This window comes from Notothenia rossii, assembly GCF_949606895.1.
Source record: "Notothenia rossii genome assembly, chromosome: 6".
Classification (NCBI taxonomy): Eukaryota; Metazoa; Chordata; class Actinopteri; order Perciformes; family Nototheniidae; genus Notothenia; species Notothenia rossii.
In genome coordinates this window covers 30,704,460-30,727,235 of record NC_136909.1, presented here as the reverse complement: position 1 = coordinate 30,727,235, position 22,776 = coordinate 30,704,460, and the positions used below count along the sequence as shown (strand labels likewise).

Sequence of the window (22,776 nt, the reverse complement as noted above, 5' to 3'; positions counted from 1 at the left end):
TTCCCCTTCCGGTAAATTCTACTTCCGGTTCTCTTGCTAATCTGCCAGTCCTGGTCCAATACTGAGATAAAGTACACAGTAAACCAAAGAACATTTTAGGATATGAAGGCATTGCTGGGTGCTGTTACAAAATAAAGATGTGTTTTTTTTTATATTGCCAAAGGACTTTAAGCTCAAACCCAACAAACTCAACTATATCTGTTGGGGAAAAAAAAAGTGTAATTTTGGATCTTGCCGTTTTGGACATTTAGCTTGTGTGACTGAAAACAAATGTAAAGAATGTGAGTGAGGACATCACAGTTGAGGTCCGGAGCAAAAGTAGAAGAATTGAACTGGTTCTGACTAAAGGGGTAACAGGGGTACACAAATGTTTCATAATGACCATGCAGATCTTTTGATATTACAGATCTCTGGACAAAATCTGGAGGATAAGGTCTGCACATTGGACCTAGTGTGTCACACATGTGGTACACAACAAGAGATTGTTTGTGTTAGAAGCGATCCCATTTACTGGAAATACTCCGTTTGGTTTGTGAAATAATAACAAGTTGGTAGAGTGGGCAAGAGGCTTGGCATAACAACACATATCCAGTGTAATTTTGGCATAAACAACTGAATCTCTTGTCGTTCCTTTAACTTGACTCACAATTTCACCAATGGACATTACAGAAAATAGTTCCTGAATCTTGTCTGCTCTCCTATACACATTTCGCTTGTATATTTGTGTAAAATACACCTTATCTTAGCCTTTAAAAGTTTGTTTTCTTCTGGTTTTGCACCAGCCGCTATAGAAACATCAACACGCCTAAACTGGCTGTTAATCTCTGTTCTATTCACTCAGTCTGAATTGGATATTACCTAGACTTTGTACCAAGGAACTGCTATCTATCTGATCGCAATGATACGGTCATATGCATTCTCAGGATGTACACCTTCTCTGGGTAATGTCTAGGTAATCTTAGGGTTAAAGTGCATGTGGGAAAGGGGATTTGTTGAACACAGTTTGGTGTTAAAAACATATATATTATTTTTGCCAAGGACTTGGTCAAGACAAACTGCAGTTCAGTGTGTCCCTCTAAACCAGTATGAAACCGAATGATGTTGAGGTTCATGCTTAAATTAGAACTGGATTTGTCGTGCTAATATGACACTGTCGTCACCGATGCACGGATTTGGATAAACCTTACTGCAGGCTTCGAGTTACTACGCTCAGCAGTATTATAAAGAGTATTGCTAAACCCACACTGGCAGCTGCCACTTATGTAAATGCAGGTTTTACAGTTGGTGATTCCAAGCTATTCAGTTTAAACAGTGAGCTCAAAATGTAGGCTACCGTTAAAATGAGACAGTGTTGTGGGTTCTCCTTTGACACACAACAACATAAACCCTTTTAAGTGTTGCATTAGCTTTACAACAAGGATTCTGAGAAAGAAAAAAGAAGTACCGCCTGATCAAACAGGATTCAAAGACACAAGTCAGGTGTAAAGCAAACAAGAGGTCAACGCAGCCATGTGACATGTTTCTCATGTTAATGGTGTAGCTGGGTGAGTTGGGGTCTCTTGGCAGTTGTCCTGCCTCGAGGGCTGAGCAACTAGAGTCCCCTGACCCAACTGAGGAATGTTAATCAACTACCCCCTTTGGCTTTCTTTATTAAAAGGCTAAGAGTGGCTAATCACAAGCTGGAGCGAAAGGGGGTTATATCTTTGGTATTTAGGCCACTTTATTAATGATTCAGTTGGGGACAATTGAGTCACTGACTGCGTCATTCTCAACAAACAACATCTGTCCATCCCTGTTGGAAGAACACGATTCCCCAGTCCGTTTAAAGGGCAAACTGATTCTGTTACTATTCTAGGAATCATTGCTGGTTAATCCTGTTCCACCAGTTCAAAAAGGTGTGTTTCTATTATTATCTGACTGGTTTTTCTGGATGTTTGCAAGGTATAACCATCACAATGATAGATTAACATGCAGTCAATTATTAGAACGAAAATAAGCCTTCAATCATCAGTGGGCACGTTCACACCGGAGTACTTTTCCCCCGTACTTTTCCCATTTAGTTCCGTTAGTACCCCTTATGTTGCGTAGCCAGTCCCCAACTCCGGGGACTTCCGGCCGGTGACTTCGGGCAGCAGTATACGCCGTGAAGTTCTTTGCGGCATGCCAGTAAACCCAAAGCAGAAGAAGACGAAGTGACGTCAGTGGCTCATTTGCGTAATCTTCCCTCAGGGAACTTAATCCGTTGTGAACGCGATTGGTAGTGCCCTGGGGTACTAAGTGCCGGGGCACTAAGTACCCCAGGGCACTAAGTACGGCAAAGTACTTGGTGTGAAAGCGGCTATTCTTCTTCATTACCCTGCCCACTGCTGCTCTTTTGACATGCAAGATAATAACAATAGCAACCTGACAGCCCCTCCTTTGTTGTTGGGATCAAGCCGACCTTTCCTTAGTTGCATCACACCTTGAATGTGGGCGCAAACAAAAGCTCAGACGTATGTGATCATGACGCACACACAGCAGCAGGCACTCACATACAGCAGACTCTTCACTGTGCTCAGTCAAGGTGATTTGCGCTCAAACTGTGAGAGAGATCACTATCCTCAGTTACCATTGGCAACAAAGGATGGTCAGTGGAGTGTGCTAATGCCCTCTGATCCATGGCACTGAGCCAAAGCTCACTGAGAGAACAGTAAGGCTTCTTATGGGAGTCCGATGGGACCCTGGAAGTAAAGAACATGCAGTTCTACAAGTTGAACTGTTTAAAGAGCCCCTCCACACATGTTTAAAGACCTTAAACATACTAAGATAATATGTTGTTTTGCCAAATGTTCTTAAAAATAGATCTACTCTTTCTTCCTAATTGAAAAATCTGAATATGCAAATATTTTAAAATTCAAAACTTTAACAACTACTCAACAAAATGCCTCCTACTTCACTGTACACTTATAACGTTGACTTTGATTAAATGTGTTATGTCAACAGATTTCACATAACTGTATCAGGCTAGTTGAAAGCAACAATATTACGTTCTTTTTAATTTAAACTGCTTTCCAATTCCACCACCCAATACGGTTATGTTAAATCTGTTGACATAATACTGTACATATAATTAAAGTCAACGTATCATTTTTGCAGTTTCATTAATTCTCTGTGTTTGTTCCATGGAGGTAACTTACTTGTGTACGTAAGTTACCTTTTGCATCACAATTAGTTCCAACTAGTTTTACACATCTTAAACTCAAATACAATGTTAGTACAAAGGAACTCTCCTCCTTCAGAAGATTAATGTGAAAAGTGCCTTATAGTGTCAAGAAAGTAAACGTCAAACATCTGAATAGAGTAACAATAAGCAAAACACATTTGGAATAAAAATACAAAATTATTCCACTTTTTACAAATAATATTTTATCTTCAAGAGAGAGATCTGTTTCTTTTGATTTCAAATTAAACTACAACAAAGAATCCAATGTCAGCAGGGTGACCAGGAGACCTTTTGTAAAAAGCATGACTGCAGGCTATCCAAGGCTTCCTGGAGTCATATTTAATTGGCCAAAGCTAATGCAAGCCGAGGGAGAACCAGCGTCACACATTACACAAGGGTTCATTGCCATGGTTTCGCTTCCTGTACATGTGGCAGTTCTGCAAGAGGCAGCCCGTGTGCTGGAAGAAAAACATGAATCACTTGGATTCCTCCTACACAGCGAGGAAGAGTCTCTGTTTGAAGCTTTTCAGAGCAGATCAAGGGGATTTAAACTGCACATCATATCTTTTGATATCATCTGAATCATGCCTTCAGCTTTCATAACCTTGACACAGCTTTAAATTTGACTTTATCTGCAAGCTAATTCAAACTTCCACGTATAAAAGTTTTGTAATAATTATCTTAGAGAGTATTTGCGCAACTATGCAGCACTATAATGCCTTTCACTGCTTGCTCTAACCAGGCCCGTGAGGTTAGACGCTCATACCTCAGCCTGTGTCTGCCAGCAATTACAGAGTAGGCTTAGACATGATCACAAAGTACAGACAGGCAGGCATGCACACTCATATGCAAGCTAAGAACCATAATTCCTGTTTGGTATTTCATCTTTCATGTGTGTTAATCAGGACCACCTACGAAATCTGAGACAACAAACATCCTTTAGCTGTCACAGCTTGTACTTTGTCTGTTGTAATATTGAACACTCCAGCAGTGACCAGGTGTAGGAGTCATAGATCAATAGTGTTGCTGTCAGGTACTGTATGACAGCTTTTTGGAAACTCAAAAGTGTTACAACTGCTTGCGATATGTAATAATATACAATTTTAAACCAGTTCACAGCTCTTTTGGACTCTTCTCAGGCACAGTGTTGCTTTGAGCTTAATGCTAACATGCTCCAAATGAAAATGCTAACAGACAGTTGTTTAGCGGCTATGTTTAACATGTTCACGTTGGTGACCGGATACATATGGGTGCTATTTAGGACAGGGCTGCTGGGGGTTGGGCGTAGCCTCCAGTACATTAGTGTTGACAAAATGTTGCCGTTTTAATGTCTTTTAACCGCAATTTCTTTCTTTTTGGTCTTGGGACACAAGTCTCTATGTCAGGGATGGATGTTTTTTGTTTGTTATTGCTTTAACTCAATAATCTTTTATTTTGCTATGTGTGGTCGTTTATCCGGTTGTAGCGCTACTGAACATAGCAAAAAAAATGACATCGGCCATATCTCATGTAGTTAACGGACGTAACACTGGCCAGGCAACACAACATTTATGTTTCACAGCAATAATTATTTCAGGTTTTTGGGCTTAGTCTGATTTTAAGGACAAACAAGATAAGACCATTTGCGACAACTGCTCGTAATACTGGACTGTCCCAACGTTTTTAGGGCATATGGTTATCGGTGGTTTCAAGTATTCAACAAATAACATTTTGACCTGCTGTTTCCTCCGAAATAAGTCTAATAACTAAAATGATTACTGTAGGATGTGTTGACTGGAAACCACTAATTTCTGTACAAATGTACATAATCTATCCAATAGATTAAATATTTTGGACATTCCCATTGGGCCACACCACTTGAATCACAAGGTTTTCACACAGCAACAACCAAAAATAACATACTTTGAAAATATGATGACAACAGATGAAGGGAGGCGTGTGGCGCAGTGGATAGTGCGTTGGTGTTCGGATCAGGGGAGCACAGGTTCAAACCCCACTGCAGTCAGCATGTCGTTGTGTCCCTGGGCAAGACACTTCACACTAACTTGCTCCTGTGGGGATTGCCCACAGTATTGAGTATGTAAGTCGCTTTGGATAAAAGCGTTTAACATGTAATGTAATGAAGTGAAGACTATTTCTGTCACTGAAAGTAAATGTATGGAAACTACTAAATGTACTTAATACTCCAAGAAAGACAATTCGGTCAATACAAGTCACAACCAGGCTAAATGTACAGTAATGGTCAGACGACCAGCAACAGGTGTTTTCCCTCTGCGGCCTCAGCTGTAAAGGGCCCTGTGTGTACTTTAAGCTAACGCTACGGTTATTTCGGTCAGTGTGGACAGAGCTGGTTTGACAAGTTACTTTGAACTTGGGCAAAACAACATTTGTCACAGTGACATAAAAACACATCGAATCACTAGTTACTACCACGATAGAGCTCTGGATCACAATATTTGAAAACTTGTGTGACTTTGAGAACAGCACTTAATGTTTGAGCAGTGATAAGAATACATGTGCGAAGTGCCAGCTGTGGGGAGTTTATCAGTAGTGCAAAGTGCTAACCAAGAGAACATGCAGGAGGGCACAATAAAGGAACTGATAAAAGCATGTCATGCAGCCATAACAGATTTTACATTATATTTTTCGAAAGTCTACTTTAACCTTATCACATGTTTAACTTAAAAATGATGTCCTATCTATTACTTTGAGCAAGCAGAAATACAGATGCATAAGAACTGATGATTATTTAGCTGAATTTTAAATCCCAGGAGAATTGCAGCATATACTATAACATCTGCCTTTCACAACCGCTAATGTAAGTTGATTTCATTACAGCTCAACTCTTTTGCGTAATCATTTTCACAACTGAGCAAACACAACTTCTCTGTGCCATTACTGAAGTCAAATTAACTTTCATAACTACACAAGCATGGGGAGGCCACTGCCGGTAAACTGGAGAGTAAATATTGAATTTTCCGAGGCAGCCCGGTCATTGTACTTCTGATATGAAGTGGTGGAAATGACTCAAGGTTATAAGATCAGGACGCCTGCAGACTTCATTGCTATCTAAACCTGAAGCAGGGAACGGTTGTTCTGTCATTAATTTAAGGGTACATTTTCACAGAAAGGATTCTTACTCTGTTCATACTCCTCACTGCTTGTAATGGTATTGGTCATTTTTTTTTAAATGCTCACAGAGTTGACCCAGTTCTTATGTACATTTTTCAATATTCAAAAATTATTGACACATGCACTTTGTTGATACTTATTGACAAAGATGCAAAGCAGAAAGCAATTCAGTATTGTGTAAAGCAGGGGGCTTGCGAGAGACTGGTTAAAGGAAACAATTGTGTCAAAAAGTAGCACGATATCCTGACTTTAAGCACCCATCCGAAAAAACTGGCTTCTACATTTCCCATAATGCAACATGATAGCATTTTCTTACACCGTCTTCCGTGCTTGATAAATTGCCACTTTTGTTAGATCCTTGAAATTAAGGAAGTCTATTGATTATTTTGTTTGTGAGTGTGTACGCCAGTGTAGAGTCAATAGAGTGGAATGTTTTTTAAAGTCTGAGAAGACAAACAAATAATAAGAAAAAAAGAGAAGGAAATTAATAGAACAGTTGATTTTTTTCTGGTTTCTATTAATAACATAGTTTATACAAATGTTTGGAGTCAACAGCTGTTGGTTGATTTTAATGTGCAACCTTAAATATTGGGTAATAACTTAAAAGCTAACCAGATTGAGACATCATTAAATCCTATTTCATCCTTTTACTTATGTGCATAACTTAGCAGTTAAACCACTGACTTGCCGTTTTATTTGCTATCACTCACATTATTTGGTCTAGACTTTGTGCCCTGAGACTTAAGACCTAAGTGAGAAGTTCAAATGAAAGAATGTTCCCCCTCATGTTTTCGTAGTCGCCCCGCACCCACTATCCCGAGCCCAGGGCTGAGTGAGGGATGTGTGGGGGTGGGTGAGTTGAGCTCAGACTCTGTGGCATTCCTGAACTGATTGCTAGCTGGCTGGCTGCTGTTCCTATTCCCAACTCCACTCCTCCTCTTCTAGGCAAAACACTTCCCCTTTCACTCTAAACTGGGGCGCTGCCAATACACCCACACATACACACACACAAACAAAGATTAAAGAAGTTGTATGCCATGCCATGCCCCCCATCTCACGTGGAAAACAAACTGTACATGTTATCATGAATGGATAAGGACTGCAAGTTACTAAATATATTTTGGTGAAAATAACACAGAAAATGCTGAAGGTCACTGTGGAGGTTTGGCTGGGTTCAACTGCACAACTGAGTGTTGATATATTGAATTATATGTCACATGCTTGCAATTCATTAGAAAGAACAGAGGTATTTTAAAAAGCAGCCTCTTATAGTATGTTGTAAATGTCTGTTTTGCTACAGACAGCTAATACTGTGTGTGATTGTGGGTCAACCTATCTTCTTCCAGCACATTTACTGGTGGAAACACTGAGTGAATTAGGCCGTTGCAGGAAAAAAAAATCTCACCAACAGGAAGGGATGCCTTTTAAAACATATTTCACATTCTGCAACATCAGTGGTTTGTTTAGAATGAATAAGATAATTGGGTTTTTGGCATGAGTAGCAAGGAAGTAGTGGAAATTATGTTATCTTGTGAGTTATCACCGGAAACTTGCGGGAAAAAGACTACATGCAGGCATCCAGGAAGACATCTTGTTATTTTTTGTAAATCTATTCAGTAGACAAAGGTGAGAAAGGTATGTACTGTTCCTGCTTCCTGCTTCTCTGCTCTTTGTGTGAAGGTATGTCTGTCTTTATCTCTTCCTGTAAATATGTATAACCCAGAGTAGGGTGTGAATCTCCCTGTGTCTCATGCTTGGATTAACAATCAATAGTTTTGTAAATAAGGGTGCTAATTTTACAATGTACTTCAGTCCGCTGTGCCCTAATAAAACTTGGTATGAAAATGATGGCATCAAGCAGAGTAAGTGTGTATACAATATGGAGTTATTATCAACTAATTGCAATAATAACGCAAATCAAAACAAAACGTAACATTTGTCCATTCTCAATGTGCACAAATACAAACGTTTAACCAAAACGATGAGTTTTTATCTATTTTTTTTAAAACTAAACAAGTTAAAAAACAATTAATTTTTGCAAAAAATTATACAATAGTTCTTGACAAAATTTTGACCGGGTGTGTAGGATTACCTTCAATCAGAAGCATTTTTTTTATTATAGTGCCTTTAATCTCATAGTTCCTAACCTAACCCATTACTGTAACGCTAATTTAGGTCACATTCTCACCTAATAGTCCTCTTCTTTGGTGTGCACAAGATGAGAGTTTGTTACATTGTTTCATTTTCCAGAAGGTTCGGTTTGCGTTCACACAGGCAAACCTCAAACGGATTCTAAACTGTTAACAAAAGTACAAAATATTTTCTTATTTGTTATATATTCTTATATATGTGAAGCACTTAATTGAAAAAACTCCTGAAACTTGAACTTTGTTCATTGCATGTCATTTTATTATTTTTTCAGAAGGCATCTGTGCTCTTCGTAGCTCCATGTTTGTCCCCTGCTGCTCATTTTGTTAGCCACAACTTGCTAACTTCTCCTCCAGTAACCAGAACAGGAAATTACACGTAAATACTACGCTTCCTTTGTTTTGGTGCGGACTGCCTTGACACCAATGATGAACCGCTCCAGAGTTCACTAGCAAGCGGACTGTGTTCACACCAACCCAAACGAACCTCACCCAGGGGTTAAACAAAGGGTCAAACTACGCCCCTTTGAATCGGCCCTCAGCAAATTAAAAAAGTAATGTAATAATATAATACGGCCCACAAATGAAACTTCAGCTTTTCTTTTACTGTACTTTTAAATATATCTGTAAACATATATTACAAAGTAGTGTTCATGTGCCTAATTTAAAGACTCATTTAAAAATAATTACATTTGAAAATATGTTCTAACAAATCTATGTCAATAAGAAAAAACCCAATAACTTGTATACATAACAAGCTTGAAATATACCTTTCCTATTTCCTCTTATGATAATCAATCAGGGGCTCCTGTTGTAAGGGATGAGCTGCTAACAAATTAAATGAAACTCTCTGGAGAGCTGGGATGTAGGCTGTTTATTTTTCTTAAAGCAGATTCAAGTATCAAGCATAATTGACCTACTTTTGATTGATTTTGCCAACTTATAACTGAACTAATGAGGCATTATACCTCACCTCTAGTGAGCGGCCTGGCCCTTCGAATATTTTTCTGTATGTGGTCCTCTGTGAAAAAAGTTATGACACCCCTGGGTTGAATGCTCCAGGGTTCGATTAAACCGTACTAAACAAGGCTGGTGTGAACGCGACCTTAGGCTCTTTCACCCTTGAGCTCACATTTAATTTGACCAAACTGGGTGGGGCTGTTGTGTATTGTTTGTCCCTGCCAGTAGGCTTCTTCAAGGTCTCAATGAGTGTGGGTCACCTGGTGTTTGAGGGGCACGGAGGTACTGTGGGAGCAGAGTGACCCTTGAACCCAGCCAGGCATCGTACTCCTCCCTGGGCATCTGGACCACGTGCTCTGTGGCAAGCTGACAGAGGAGGAAGGGAAACGGAGGAGGGGTAGATTAAATAAGACAGACAAATATGCATTTTGATTCTGCATAGGTGAAAAGTAACCACTGATGGTCACAGAGACTTTGACAGATGCTGGACAAAAAAGTTACAGTATTTCAAATATTAAGAGCTCCAGTCCTAACTAACACCAAGAAAGTGCATCACATCATTCCAGCTTTGAGGTCTTTAGACTGGCTTCCTAACTGTTCAAGAATTAAGTGCAACATACTACTGGTGATGTATAGAGACCCAGTGGTTTAGGGCCAAAATACATTTCAGATCTTCAGCTACATTACATTACATTGCATTTAGCATTATGAACCATCCAGAACTCTCAGGGTTTCTTTCTGTCCTCAGAGTCAAAACTAAACATTGAGAAGCAGCGTCCAGGTATTATGCTCCATTTATCTGGAACAAACTCCCGGAAAAAGGCAAGCATCACTTCTTCTAAATCAAGACTGAAGACTTTATTTTTTGCTGCTGCCTTCTATTACATCAAATAACTATCTTTCACTGTACTGTCACTTTTATTCTGGTATTTGAATCCTGTCTTATTCTATTTTAGCTGTTTTATTTGTATTATTTTGGCTTTTGAATGACTGTTTTCATTGACTTCTGTTTTTGATTTGATTTAAATGTTATATTATAATGGGTGCATGTTGCACTATATCTTGATGCTTGTATGTTTGTTTTATTAAAAAGCATTCTGAATTGTCTTAATTTGGACTGCTAAATAAAAAATGTTGCCTTTCCTTGCCCATTATGTTTGAAAAAATAAAAATAGAAATGAGGCTTTGTTGAAAAAACACTGATGGCGACCAGTATAATTATACGTTAGTGCCCATCGCCACAGCCCTCATCGCTGAGACAGGAAACAATCCAAGTCCTCTGTGCTCTGTTGGATTCAGGTCTGAGCATCAGAGTGGGACACACTGCCACACACTCTCCTGAAAAGGAACAAGGTGGGACAGCATTCCCCTCCCCACTGCCCCTCCAAAAAAAGTGAACCCCCCTACAGAGCCCCGGTGTGATTTATCAGGCGGCTTCCTGTCATTACACCTTCAGCTATCTGCTCCGGAGTCTGGAAGGATCTAATTGCCCCTCATCTCTGACCGGTAGGGGCGTGTTCAGAAGGTCTGGGGTCTGTTAGTGTTGGGAGTGGGTCTCGTCCCTAATTGATGGTTTTATAACTACCGGGTTTAACGTTTGGGGGAAGATCAGAAGAGTTGGAAAAATCCCACAACCTATTGTCTATAATTTAACATGTGGAAATTAACCAGGATAATGGTCTCAGGATAACTGCCCTCAAATCACAATGACCATTTTTCATCACACATTTTATACAGTTGCCTAAATACAGATTTGCACTATACCCAGCTCAGAAGACCGAAATAGGATTAAGTTTGTCCAGATTTCAGTTGGAATTGTGGTCATTTCAACTAGGAATTTGAACATTGCATACTACGAAATATTACTTTTTAACATACTCTACAAGGCAAGTTTATTTACATAGCACCTTTCAACACAAGACAATTCAAAGTGCTTTACAAAAATGAAAGACATTCAGAGAAACATAAAATAAAATGGCATTTAAAAAGATAATAACACATGAATAACAAAGTAACATGAATAAAAGTTACAGTGCAGTGTGAAAACCTTTGAATTTAGATAATGTAGTGTTATGTTTCCTCTCCCTATTTATTTGTCATTTGGACACCTTTTATCACAGGATGATGGCCAAACTGTTGGTTATTTTTTGAATGCTTATTTTTTTTTGTATCATACATAACTCATTATATATGCTCCCGCTCTAAAATCAATGTGACATTTACTCCATAATTAAACCTTTGTGTTTGTTCATAATGTTGTGTACACTTTTCAATGTGGGGAATAAACTATCACTGATTGCAGCAGTCCCTTGATGTTGGTTAAAAAGTGTGCTAGCTCCCTATACGTGTATTATGCTTTGTGAATTGAGTGTGAGGAAGTGTTTTGTGTACCTGGACGGCCACACACAGCTCAGGCAGACAGAGCTCCCACGGCTCCAGACCCCCCAGCACCTTCAGCAGGACCTGAGGTGGAACCCTGAGGCTCTGCTGCTCGGCAAAGCCCCTCAGCTTCTCCAGCACCCGGCCCCCCGCCCGCTCCCTGCACACCTCCTGTGGCAAGCTGCTCAGCAGAGAGGACAGCCTGCGAGGAAATGAAACAATCTCAGATCTATCACTGCCACTGTGCTACAACACATCAGAATATGATGTTTTTATGCTCTCTTGTGCACATTTTTAACACATATGCAGACCACATGTGCATGCAGGTCCACAAACGGGACCTTTCCCCAGCCCCAGTCAACCTCTCAGCCCCCCCCAACTCCACATTCCATTTGATAATGTCTTCAACAGGCTGCATACCACATATTGTTACTGTGCTTGTTTTTATTCTTGTTGTCTGGAGCTTCTGACTCTTGGGACAGGCAGGTCACATGGGGAGGAAGGCCCTTGGATTTGGTCACGTGACCCGGGGCTCGATACCCCTGGAGGCCGCTGTTTAACCTCTCCCTGGATGGGGGAAGGAAAGCACATTGACAAAAAAGAGAAGAAGGTATGCTGCATTGGTACCCTGCCTGTATTTGAACTACGCTTAAAAAATTATTAAGCACACACACTGGTATAACAGAACAAACATGGTTGTTACTCGAGTAGGAGAACCACCCTGAGGGATGTGAAGGACACCCAGCTCTCAGTCATCGTAGAGCAAAGGCTCAGTGAGTAATCAAGTAAAAGTATACGACAAGATAAAACAGAATAAGGTCACAACAGTTACTAAATTAATCTCAATGTATTAAAATGCTCAGCAAGGAAGCCCTCAAGTTTTTGGACAAACAATGATTCAGAGCCATGCAGTATTTGATGGCAGGTTACCATCATGCTGATACTTATATATTCATACTATATGAATATCTTTGGGGAACCAATAATGAGAAATAAGTCTGTTGGGATAGGATGATTATCAAACCTGGCTTTGAGCTCCAGGACGTCTGCGTAGCTCCGAGATATCTCCTCCACTCTTTCCTTAAAGGCAGTTTTTATCTCTCGTAGGCTGGTGGCTTTGTCGTTGATGAGGTGGCTGATGGCAGGACAGCTGGGTGAAGAAAACAAAAAGAAAAACAATAATAAGTGTTGTGTCGATTCATTTATGATGATAATTCAGCTGTACACTGGGCCTGTGTGCCAGATGTTGACTCCCTAACAAGACGGCATTTGTATAGCAAACTACAATAATTTATGAAATGACCCCGTTGTTTCGTATTGTATTATAGCATATTGGATTTACTTGATTTGGAAATGAACAGTGTTTGAATTATATCTTTTTTTGGTTCAAAACATAGCCCCCACATTTTTGTTTGACAAAGCTTTATGGGAGGAATCATATTAAACGTGAACACTTAAAATATCTTGGCTCATTGCTAATTTGTGATGATAATATGTATCAAAAACATAAGCAATAACTAACTTTGTAAAATTGCAATTTTTATATCTGTCTGTTTAGGTACAATGGCTGCAGTGTTTTGAATGGCCTCCATTGTTACTGCCCGAAAAAATGCATTGATCGGTTTCCTGTGTATTGACATGAATACGATAAGCATGTTCTGTAGATGAATTTAGAAAATGAATATGATTGGATGAAAAATAACTGCCATTAAATATGTTAATAAATGATGTAAATGATGACAGAATGTTTATGACCATGTCTTAGAAAAAGACAAAACCTGATCGGTGTTTAAATAAAAAAATAAAAGAAGACCTGCCCTCATTACATTGCATCTATGTTGAACAAGCATACAAACATTGATATAAACAGAATGTGACATAGGTATAATAATAAAGTACATCACACACTGTTAGTTTGATAACAATTTCAGTTTTTGTTTGTATGGGTGCAGTTGGAGTTGCACCTCTCGGTTGGAAAGCTCTTTGTGGTCTTGGAGCCGGTTTGGTCGTCCATCTTCAGGGGCTGTGGGTTAGACTCGGGTGGGGTCCAACTGTAAAAGAGGGCAATTACAACAAGTAAGACCTGTTTATCAAAGAGACTGTTAAAAGAGGGATAGGTCATGTATTGTTAAAGTGGCATGCTTTCTAAAACAGGTTGGATAGAATGAGGCCCGAGACATTTCTCTAAGAAACAGAATAGTTTCTTGGACCAATTTTCCAAATAACACTTAAAAAAACAATCTTTGGGCCATTGTACTTAGTTAGACTTTTTTATTTTACTTTTTCTATTTCTTTTGACGTCAATACTTTATAAAAAAATATATTATTTTTAGTATATAGCACCGCTAGCTCTACCAGGTAAGCTATACGGTAGCCCCTCTTCTTTTGCCATCTTTAAGGTCCATTTTTGGCACAAAATATACATCTGTGGAAGCTAATTGTCAGATTCTTCTAGTTGCTTCTTTTGACTTTTATATATTTTATGTACGAAAATGTAATGCAGCACAACTGAAATGCTGTATAAAGTAACTTTACGACCAATATGGTTACATTTACAACCATTCAAAGTATAAATGTTGATGAAGACATTTTTAACAACCCCATAATGACTGAAAGCTGTCTGAGAGAAACAAGTCCTCTGGAGCATGTAATCAGCCAATGAATGATGGTAACCATGTGATCACCTTTAACAGATACGGTAAATATCAGGCCGAAAGCACCAGAGGAATTATCCTGATAACTTGCCCTTTTGTTCCCTCGGCCACAAAGGCTAACGATTTACAGCAAATTCCTCACATAGTCTTTCAGATCAGTGCCTTTAAACCTCTGAATAGGCCAGAAGAGGAATGAAGATGAAGGGAACTAAAAATAGGACCACAAATTGAAGGGCTGTCACCACAGAGCGAGGGACAGGAGGACAGGTTGAGTTGCCTCTCTCGTTCCTTTTCCCCACTTCTGTTCACATAACCATTGCAGGGTTCACATGGATATTGGTGCTGGTCATAATGGCTTATTTATGATTCTCTAATGTGAAACTAGGAAATAGAGATGTGGCTACTGTTACAATTACTGCAAGGGCTTATATCATATAGGAAAAAGCAGCAGTCAGGGGTAGAAGGCCTATGGCAGTAGGCTGAAAATTATACATAGTTGTTATCTTTGACACCATGTTTATCTTTCCAGCAGCTGAAATATATATATATTTATTTTATATTCATGCTAAAAGGTTGAAAAAGTACTTAGTTTTCATCATATTTAGTCATCCTTATCCTGTTTTAATGTGCATTTTAGTTTAATCTTGGTTAAAGCAGACATTTAGTCATTAGATCATATTCATATTTCCTTCAATTTATTCTGAAAAAAACCCAAATCATTTTGTAGTTTTAGTCAAATTGTTATTCCCACAAGATTGTATCTTATCATTATCTGAACAAATTTGACACAGGTTGAATTTTTTTTAAAGGAATATTGTTTCTGAGAGTCCTTGAGTGTAAATACAGATTTACGAAAAATATCCTGGTTTACAACAACATTTTAGTCTCATATCTCAACATAAACGAACACAGTTATTGTTTAAAGACGTTGGTGCCGAATTATAGCTGAACTTACTTGCTGGTTTTTGAGCTTTGGCTCTCTTTCTTGCCTTTCTGGTGGACATCTGACAGTGTGCAAAGATCTAGAGACACAAAAACAACTTTAATTTAATTTTGTTCCTACTCCATCTTCCTCAGCGATTTTTAACTGCATGTTATTATAGATCTGTAACTCTCTCAGCTCAAATGTTCAAACTGTGAAAAAGACATTACTTTTCATGTTTTGCAGTCAGAGGACAGCAGGCTTTCTGAGACAGAAGAGTCCTTAAGTCAGGTCTATACACTTGAATTCTGAAAATAAATCTTGGCGTTATTCACTGCATTCCCCGCATGTAAGCAGCTGCAGCCTGTTTCCTGCCAACCTGCCACAAGACAAACATTTACATTTACAGCTTTCAGTTTCCTGATGACCTGAGATGTGCTCAGATTCTCACTTCTTTTAAAAGCAGCATTTCAGTATTTGTGTATGTTTTCAAAACGAGTATTGCATCCTTTGTAAGATAATTAATGTGAGATTTTTGTGAGTACCCATTATTATTTTTTCTCCGTCTTTCTTCCCCTTTTAATTTTCACCTTAAATTAAACATTTTAGTATTTTAAAATGTAGACTTTATGTCCTGCCCCACATAAATCTGAAAGATCCACATCATAACAAGACCCACATACAAACAGTAAGATATACATTCCTCTTTGTCATATGTATTGCAAGCAGGGCCGGCCCTAGACTTTTGGGGGCCCTAAGCGAGCTTTGGCTTGGGGGCCCCCCTCACTCTAGCGTGTTCTCACTACACACAACACGGAACCAACTTTTGTCTTATGATGTTAGCATAAGCACACATATTGTATACATAAGCATGTAAACACCATGGACCTAACCTCCTCTAGGGGGGGTCCTCATCTCCTCTAGGGGGGTCCGGGGGCATGCTCCCCTGGGATCTTTTTTTTTTTTTTAAATATTGAAGTTAAAAGCATCAATCTGGTGCACTTTGATAGCAAAATTAAGAGATCTATGGATACATCTCTCAACACCCATATGAAACAGAACTGTAAACAGATTTTTCTTTATGGATATTTTACAAATCACTTAAACTGTATTCTTGTTTTGTCATATAGTATTTCATAACTGTTTTTCATTTATTCTCTCTGGCTGTCCATCTCATAATGTTCAAATAGAAACTAGCTGTCAATAGGAATATCATTCAGAAGAATTATAATTTCTTGCAAAAATCGGTCACAAAAAGAGGTTGCACATTTAAATGCAGGTGTTGTTATGGCAACGTCAGTGGCCAAACACCCACATTTACTGCTGCAAATACGTTCAAACATGCTGTTGACACACAGTGGCAACTATGCCACCCTTTCAGCTGACTTTTTCTCAGAAATACTGTCACATAACATCCATGTATTTCAGTGCTAGGTTGATGCTTAGCTAAGCTAACTATGAAACACTTTAACTGACAGGACTCCGGATCAACTGTGTACTGTAAGGTAGCTTCTAGCTTCATGTCGAACAGTAAGTCAACATTTCCCAGAGAGCTTTCTTTGAAACGCTAAAAAACATAACATTTAGATTGTATGACAAAGTGTTTATTTAATAACTGGCTAGCTATAGCTACTTGCTAACGGTTTAGCTTACCCCCGCGATTCAAAGTAACGTCAACGTAGCTGTAATTTATGCTTTGCTTACATGTTCGCATAACTTGGAAGTTTACTGACATTTACATACCTTGTTTACCTGGCTCAAGTGGTGGCTCTGGGGTTGTTGAGCCACCATGAATTGTCGTCTTTTTTAAGAAAATGTTTTCTTATGTCCATCTTCAAAAACTCTGAGTCCGACTGACAGTTTATTTTAAACATTGTCACAGCTCACAGGATAGGTACCTGTCAGCCAATAAGACAGATGTTTATTTCCATTTAACTCTCTGGTTGGTCTGGTGTCTTGCCTCTGTTGCATTCAGTGAACACGGGAAATTACAATCCTCCCATCCTCTCATGATGAGGTTCAGGTAAAGCACGGTTAATGTATTATATTATTGACTCAATAATATAATACATGACTTTGAGAGTAGGCAATCTACGCATATTAACACAATTAGTTAAACGTACTTATCACGGCGACTGTGTACTGTTTTTTTTTTGTATATATATATTTTTTTAAAAGTTTTTTGCTAGGGGGCCCTTTAGTGGCTGCGGGGCCCTAAGCGGCCGCTTATGTCGCTTAATGGGTCGGGCCGGCTCTGATTGCAAGGTTCATGTTATTGGTTGCCACAGCCGTGGTTTTGACATAAAATCTTGAGTCATATAGGTCCGAGACAAAACTGAGTACAAATCCTGTCAAAATCTTTCAAATGTAATCATGTTCACAGCTATTGGGACAGAGTACACATTGCATCGTTCTAAGATAAGATGATATAAGACAAACTTTATTGAGAACATCTCTTCAGACAGGGCTCTATGTCATTTACACAACACATTTCAGACACATTTAACCAGACAGAAATGTAAAACAGGGCTAAAACTAGACAGGGAGTAAACAGGTATTAAACCTGTATTTTTGCAAAGTGTTATCTTTATTAGATAAGAGCGTTCATTTTCAAAGCCCCAACAGACTGGAATACTTTACCTGCTGTTATTAGATCTCTTGCATCATATATTTAAACATGCATTGTTATCTCACTTTCAACTGGTCTGTACTTGTTATTAACTGATATTGATGAAACTGATTTGCTCGACTGTCTCATTGTAATGATTGTGTGCATTGCTTGAATTTCACTTAACAGACTTTATGTGGTTTGTCTTGTGTGTCATGTTTTGCATTTTGTCTTTTTGTTTATGTATTTCTGTAAGTTGTTGCTATTGTCGGGACCTGGCCGGGACCCCTTGAAAACGAGATGGTGCATCTCAAGGGGTTTATCCCAATGAATACAAATGTCTATATATTATGTTTTCCTGCTTCTTCATTAGCTGGTAGTCTAATATGCTTAATTAATTGTGAGTCTGTCAAGGATGCAAATATGTGAGTAAAATATGTAAGAGGGTTGTAGACATAACTAGGCCAAATAGTTATGCCGTTTTTTAATTTATAATCGAACAGCTCCCCTTGGTGTCCACACACTGTTACTACACCATGAAATTGAGAGAAGTTGATCCTGTATGTAATCCGACTGAAGCATCCGCTTATAGTTTTATTCATAGAAGGCAGACACGGTGAGGACACAATAAGTCTTCATGAAGTTTCCCAGGAGTAGAAAGCATTCATTAAAATGTTAAATACCAGGCTAAATGATTCAACTTCTCTATGAGCTGTGACTAAATTAATCACAGTGTGGAAAATCGGGGAGATGAGACGCCTATTAAAAAATGTATAGCCTGATTTCTCATGAGGAAGAGCTATAAAAACCTGCAGCAGACACTGTAAAAGGACATAACTTTTGCAAATTGGCTAATTTCAGATTGAATAAATTGAGTTCTTATTTTAATTATCCCAGATGAATGCGGAGAATTAACTATCTGTTCTGGTAAAAAAAAAAAACTGCTGTGGGGGAGGCATTGAAATGCAAAGATAAACCTCCTTATTATTCAAAGTTGTACAATTCCATTTTTTAAATCAAAGACTTTGAAACTAGGCTACATTTTTTACGCTAAACTAGAACTCATTGTGCAGATTTACAAGGCAAAACAATGGAGTGTGGGCAGAGCTGCACATCTCCAGTGGCCAACTTCTGGATTTGAGATATAACCCTGGGGATAAGCCTGAAAAAGCAGTTAATTGCTTTAAACCAATGGCGGTGAATCAATCCTTTGATATTTTTGGACTCCTTTTATGATTAGAGCAGGAGGGAGGGAGGAGAGAGTAAAATGTGAGAGAAATGGAGAAGCAAAAGAAGACAGAACAACCCGACAATGACTCAGGCAGAGGTCGCTAGATATCAGGAGGTGAGGATATGAGGGGAGGGTCAGGCGACTTATTATTCTCTGCTATGAAGTCTGGAGCAGTGCACTCTGGGAATCAGTACCGGGCACAAGAGGCCTCAGCCTGGGCAGAAAGGTTCTGATCACTCAGTGAAAAGTGTACTGAATAGACCTGCCTCTTATTTTGCTTCCCATTTCAGTGGTGTGTGTGTGTGTGTGTGTGTGTGTGTGTGTGTGTGTGTGTGTGTGTGTGTGTGTGTGTGTGTGTGTGTGTGTGTGTGTGTGTGTGTGTGTGTGTGTGTGTGTGTGTGTTGCCATGGTTGGAAAATAAATGTATGTTTTCATGTTTTTCTTTTTCATTTCTGTAAGGCCGTCAAAAGTGAGGATTTGTGATCTTACTAGATTAAGTCCAACTGTTTCTATGACAACAGAGTATTCTGTTGGAGTGTGTGTGTTCATGAAACTTCTTTCTTTCGGTGAACAAATGTTCCTATCTTCCTACAGTAGTGAAAGTGTTTTCATGTAGAGAGATTGTTTTGGATGTTTTTTTTTTCTTATAATTTAAGTAAAGATTCACATTGTCTGGGTGACTCTGCCTTCAGAAAGAATTATGGAAGTTAAGAAGTTCAGGATAGAGATATTTATATAAATAAGTTAAATAAGATAAATACGATAATTACGATAATTACGATAATAAATAAGATAAATGAATAAGGGTAAGGATCAGAAAAAGAATAAGAGTTTTTAGTGGTAAGGTAATCTGGTAATAAGATTTGAGTGGTGAGGGTTTAAGTTACTTAGGAACTAAGGAATTAATGCAGGCCTTATAAACATGGACAAGCATTAGAATGATTATTGCACACTGAAAAACTGAAAAATGGCCTTTAAATAAATGTTTTATGTCAACAGGTTCCCCACAATTGTATAAGGTTAGTTGAAAGCAATAATATTAAGTTGAACCTATTATTATATTATTTAAGAGTAATATTATTGCTTTCAACTAACCCAATAAAGTTGTGTGAAATCTGTTTACATAATTATTGAAGTTAACGTTTCAAAAATGTTTCAGTGTAACTTAACACATGTCTCAGAGATGTTCTTGTCTTTTACACCTTCCGTCCATACATGGTCTTGAGACTCTTCTTTATAATACGACACCCTTTGAGGAACCTGTTTGCTTTCACATGCTTGCCTGTAAAGTTTGGTTTATTTATTGTATTTGATATGGAAACCACAGTAGCATTCTGTTGTAAGCTATATGTATGCACAAGTTCATGATGCACTTTTGATTCTACTATAACACTTACATTAGATAATTTACGTCCAACATCAGGAGGTAACCAGTGATGGGTTAAATACTTGTAGTGACACTGCACTGTGTAACAGGGACATGGTTGAACATTTTGTAAATAGAAATTCAACAAAAATGTGCAAAAGAACATATTCTAGTTTAAGATTATATTCTGACTACATTACAACTTCATAATAAAAAATGAAAGTTGTCCATAATTAGAGAATGGAGTAGTGGTGCACTCTGATGGCTACAATTAGTATTACAAAAACAAAAAATTGTACCTGTCAAAAATGAGAAATAACTTAGCACATTGACTCAATTACAGTCCTACATATTTGAAGTACTTGTGCTTTATTTTAGTATTTCCATTTCATGCTACTTTATACCGCTACTACAACTTGTACTGTGAGCAAATATTTTACTTTTCACTCAGTACATTTAGTTGCCAAGATGAATTACTTTGCAGGTTAATTTCTTTGATGAAATGTACTTTTATGGATAAAGAAACATGGCAGTATAAAAAGCCATTAAAGTTAGCAGAAAGCAGAAATATAAAATATATATTATTTTGAAAGTGACATCTGCATTAAGAGAACTTTTAGGTTTGGTACTATAAGTATACTTTGATGCTAATTATTTTTGTAATTTAATTTTTAAAGTAACATTTTGAACATTTTGAACTTCTTCTTGTCAGAGGGTATTATTACTTAACCTTCAGTAAAATATATGAGTACTTGTATAAATCTAGAACTCACACTCTGAGGGAGATTGGCCTGTCTCCTGTGCTCCTGAAGACTCTGTGTCCTCCCCTACGTCCCGCAGCAGAGAGGACACACTGCTGCTGCCCACAGTGGAGGGGATGACGGCAGAGAGGGAGGCGGCACTCATGAAGGGAGACTTCCTGTGTGAGTGGAAGTGAGCCGAGGAGCTGCGAGGGCGCCGGGGAGGAGCGCTGCAAGGCTTTTAGAGAGGAAAAGAGAAGTAGTTTAATAACATAGTAGCGTACATTAACAAAGGACAGCATGGTTTTAGTTCATCACCTAAAACGCAAGTAGACCAAGCCCTGTTTATAGTGGTCACAACAGAGTTCAGACTTTTAACCCATAGAGGTCAGTACAACTAAGCTTATCTGCCATATAGGATAACAGTAGAGTAGTGCCTAACCAGAACATAACTGCCCCCCCGCCCATATTTTTGTTTAGTGAACTTCATAATTCAACAGTGCTTTCTTGTATGTTACAGTATTTAGCGATGAGGTATTGCAATGTATATTTCTGGTGTACCCACTTTATCTAATCCTGCTTCATTTTAACAGCTGAGTTGTTTTCAAAGTGTGAAAAAAATATATTTGCAATGCAAATGAAATCTAGCCAGGGCCTCAATAACGCTTTTATTATTATTTCAATTACAAGGATGTCACTGTATACATTTACTGATGAATGGGAAATGATTTACATCACTGACCTTTGACTATATAATGCTAATGCTGGTAGATAATTTTGAATGTATGATAACATTGAAAATGTTCTTTGACAAATTGATATTATAGTTTATTCTTTTTTTATATATTATTCACAATATTGGAGGATTCATTAATAAATGTCCTCTTAAATTGAGTTCAATATTTGATATGGTAACATGAAGGTGACTCAATATTAGTGTCTTCATATAAAGATACTTTGCCTCTTTCTAACTTTTAAAATTACAACTAATGTTATCTGAATAAATTCAAGGTGATCACCAGTCTAACACATTTCTAGTCCTCTCATTGGTTTATTCATAGAGATCCTTTGTGTATTTATATGCAAGATCCACGTTGCTGCTCAATACATATTTTTTCAGTAAGCAATATTCTGTGGACGTTTCTTTCATCGTTTACTAGGTATTTGTTCCCTACACGTCACAGGTTGCCTTTTCAAACCACCAATGAAAATGGTCACTTTCAGTCTTAGACACAGTATAGCTACAGTTTTGTAGGCCTGTATCACCGTGGCTAGCACACCACTTTCTCACACAACACCTCTGTAGGAGCTTTAGCCTAATTCTGAAGCTACTGTGATGAACTCCCAGGGATGACTTGGCTGACGCGCTTTACTGTGTTCATACGATACTGGTTGTTTTGTTGTTTTAATGATGAATCGGTAGGCTTGTATTCAG

General features: G+C 38.4%; 1 protein-coding gene across 1 annotated transcript in view; it reads right to left on the bottom strand.

The window, feature by feature from the left end:
- LOC307044136 (uncharacterized protein) overlaps positions 1-22,776 on the bottom strand; it is a 51,513-nt gene that overhangs the window by 18,817 nt on the left and 9,920 nt on the right. Inside the window, exons 4-10 of the mRNA XM_079689195.1 lie at positions 21,375-21,579; positions 15,430-15,496; positions 13,785-13,871; positions 12,845-12,970; positions 12,241-12,387; positions 11,833-12,022; positions 9,702-9,807 (exon numbers count right to left, since the gene is read on the bottom strand). Coding sequence (XP_079545321.1) covers positions 9,702-9,807; positions 11,833-12,022; positions 12,241-12,387; positions 12,845-12,970; positions 13,785-13,871; positions 15,430-15,496; positions 21,375-21,579 — 928 coding nt within the window. The remainder of the gene's footprint in view (positions 1-9,701; positions 9,808-11,832; positions 12,023-12,240; positions 12,388-12,844; positions 12,971-13,784; positions 13,872-15,429; positions 15,497-21,374; positions 21,580-22,776) is intronic.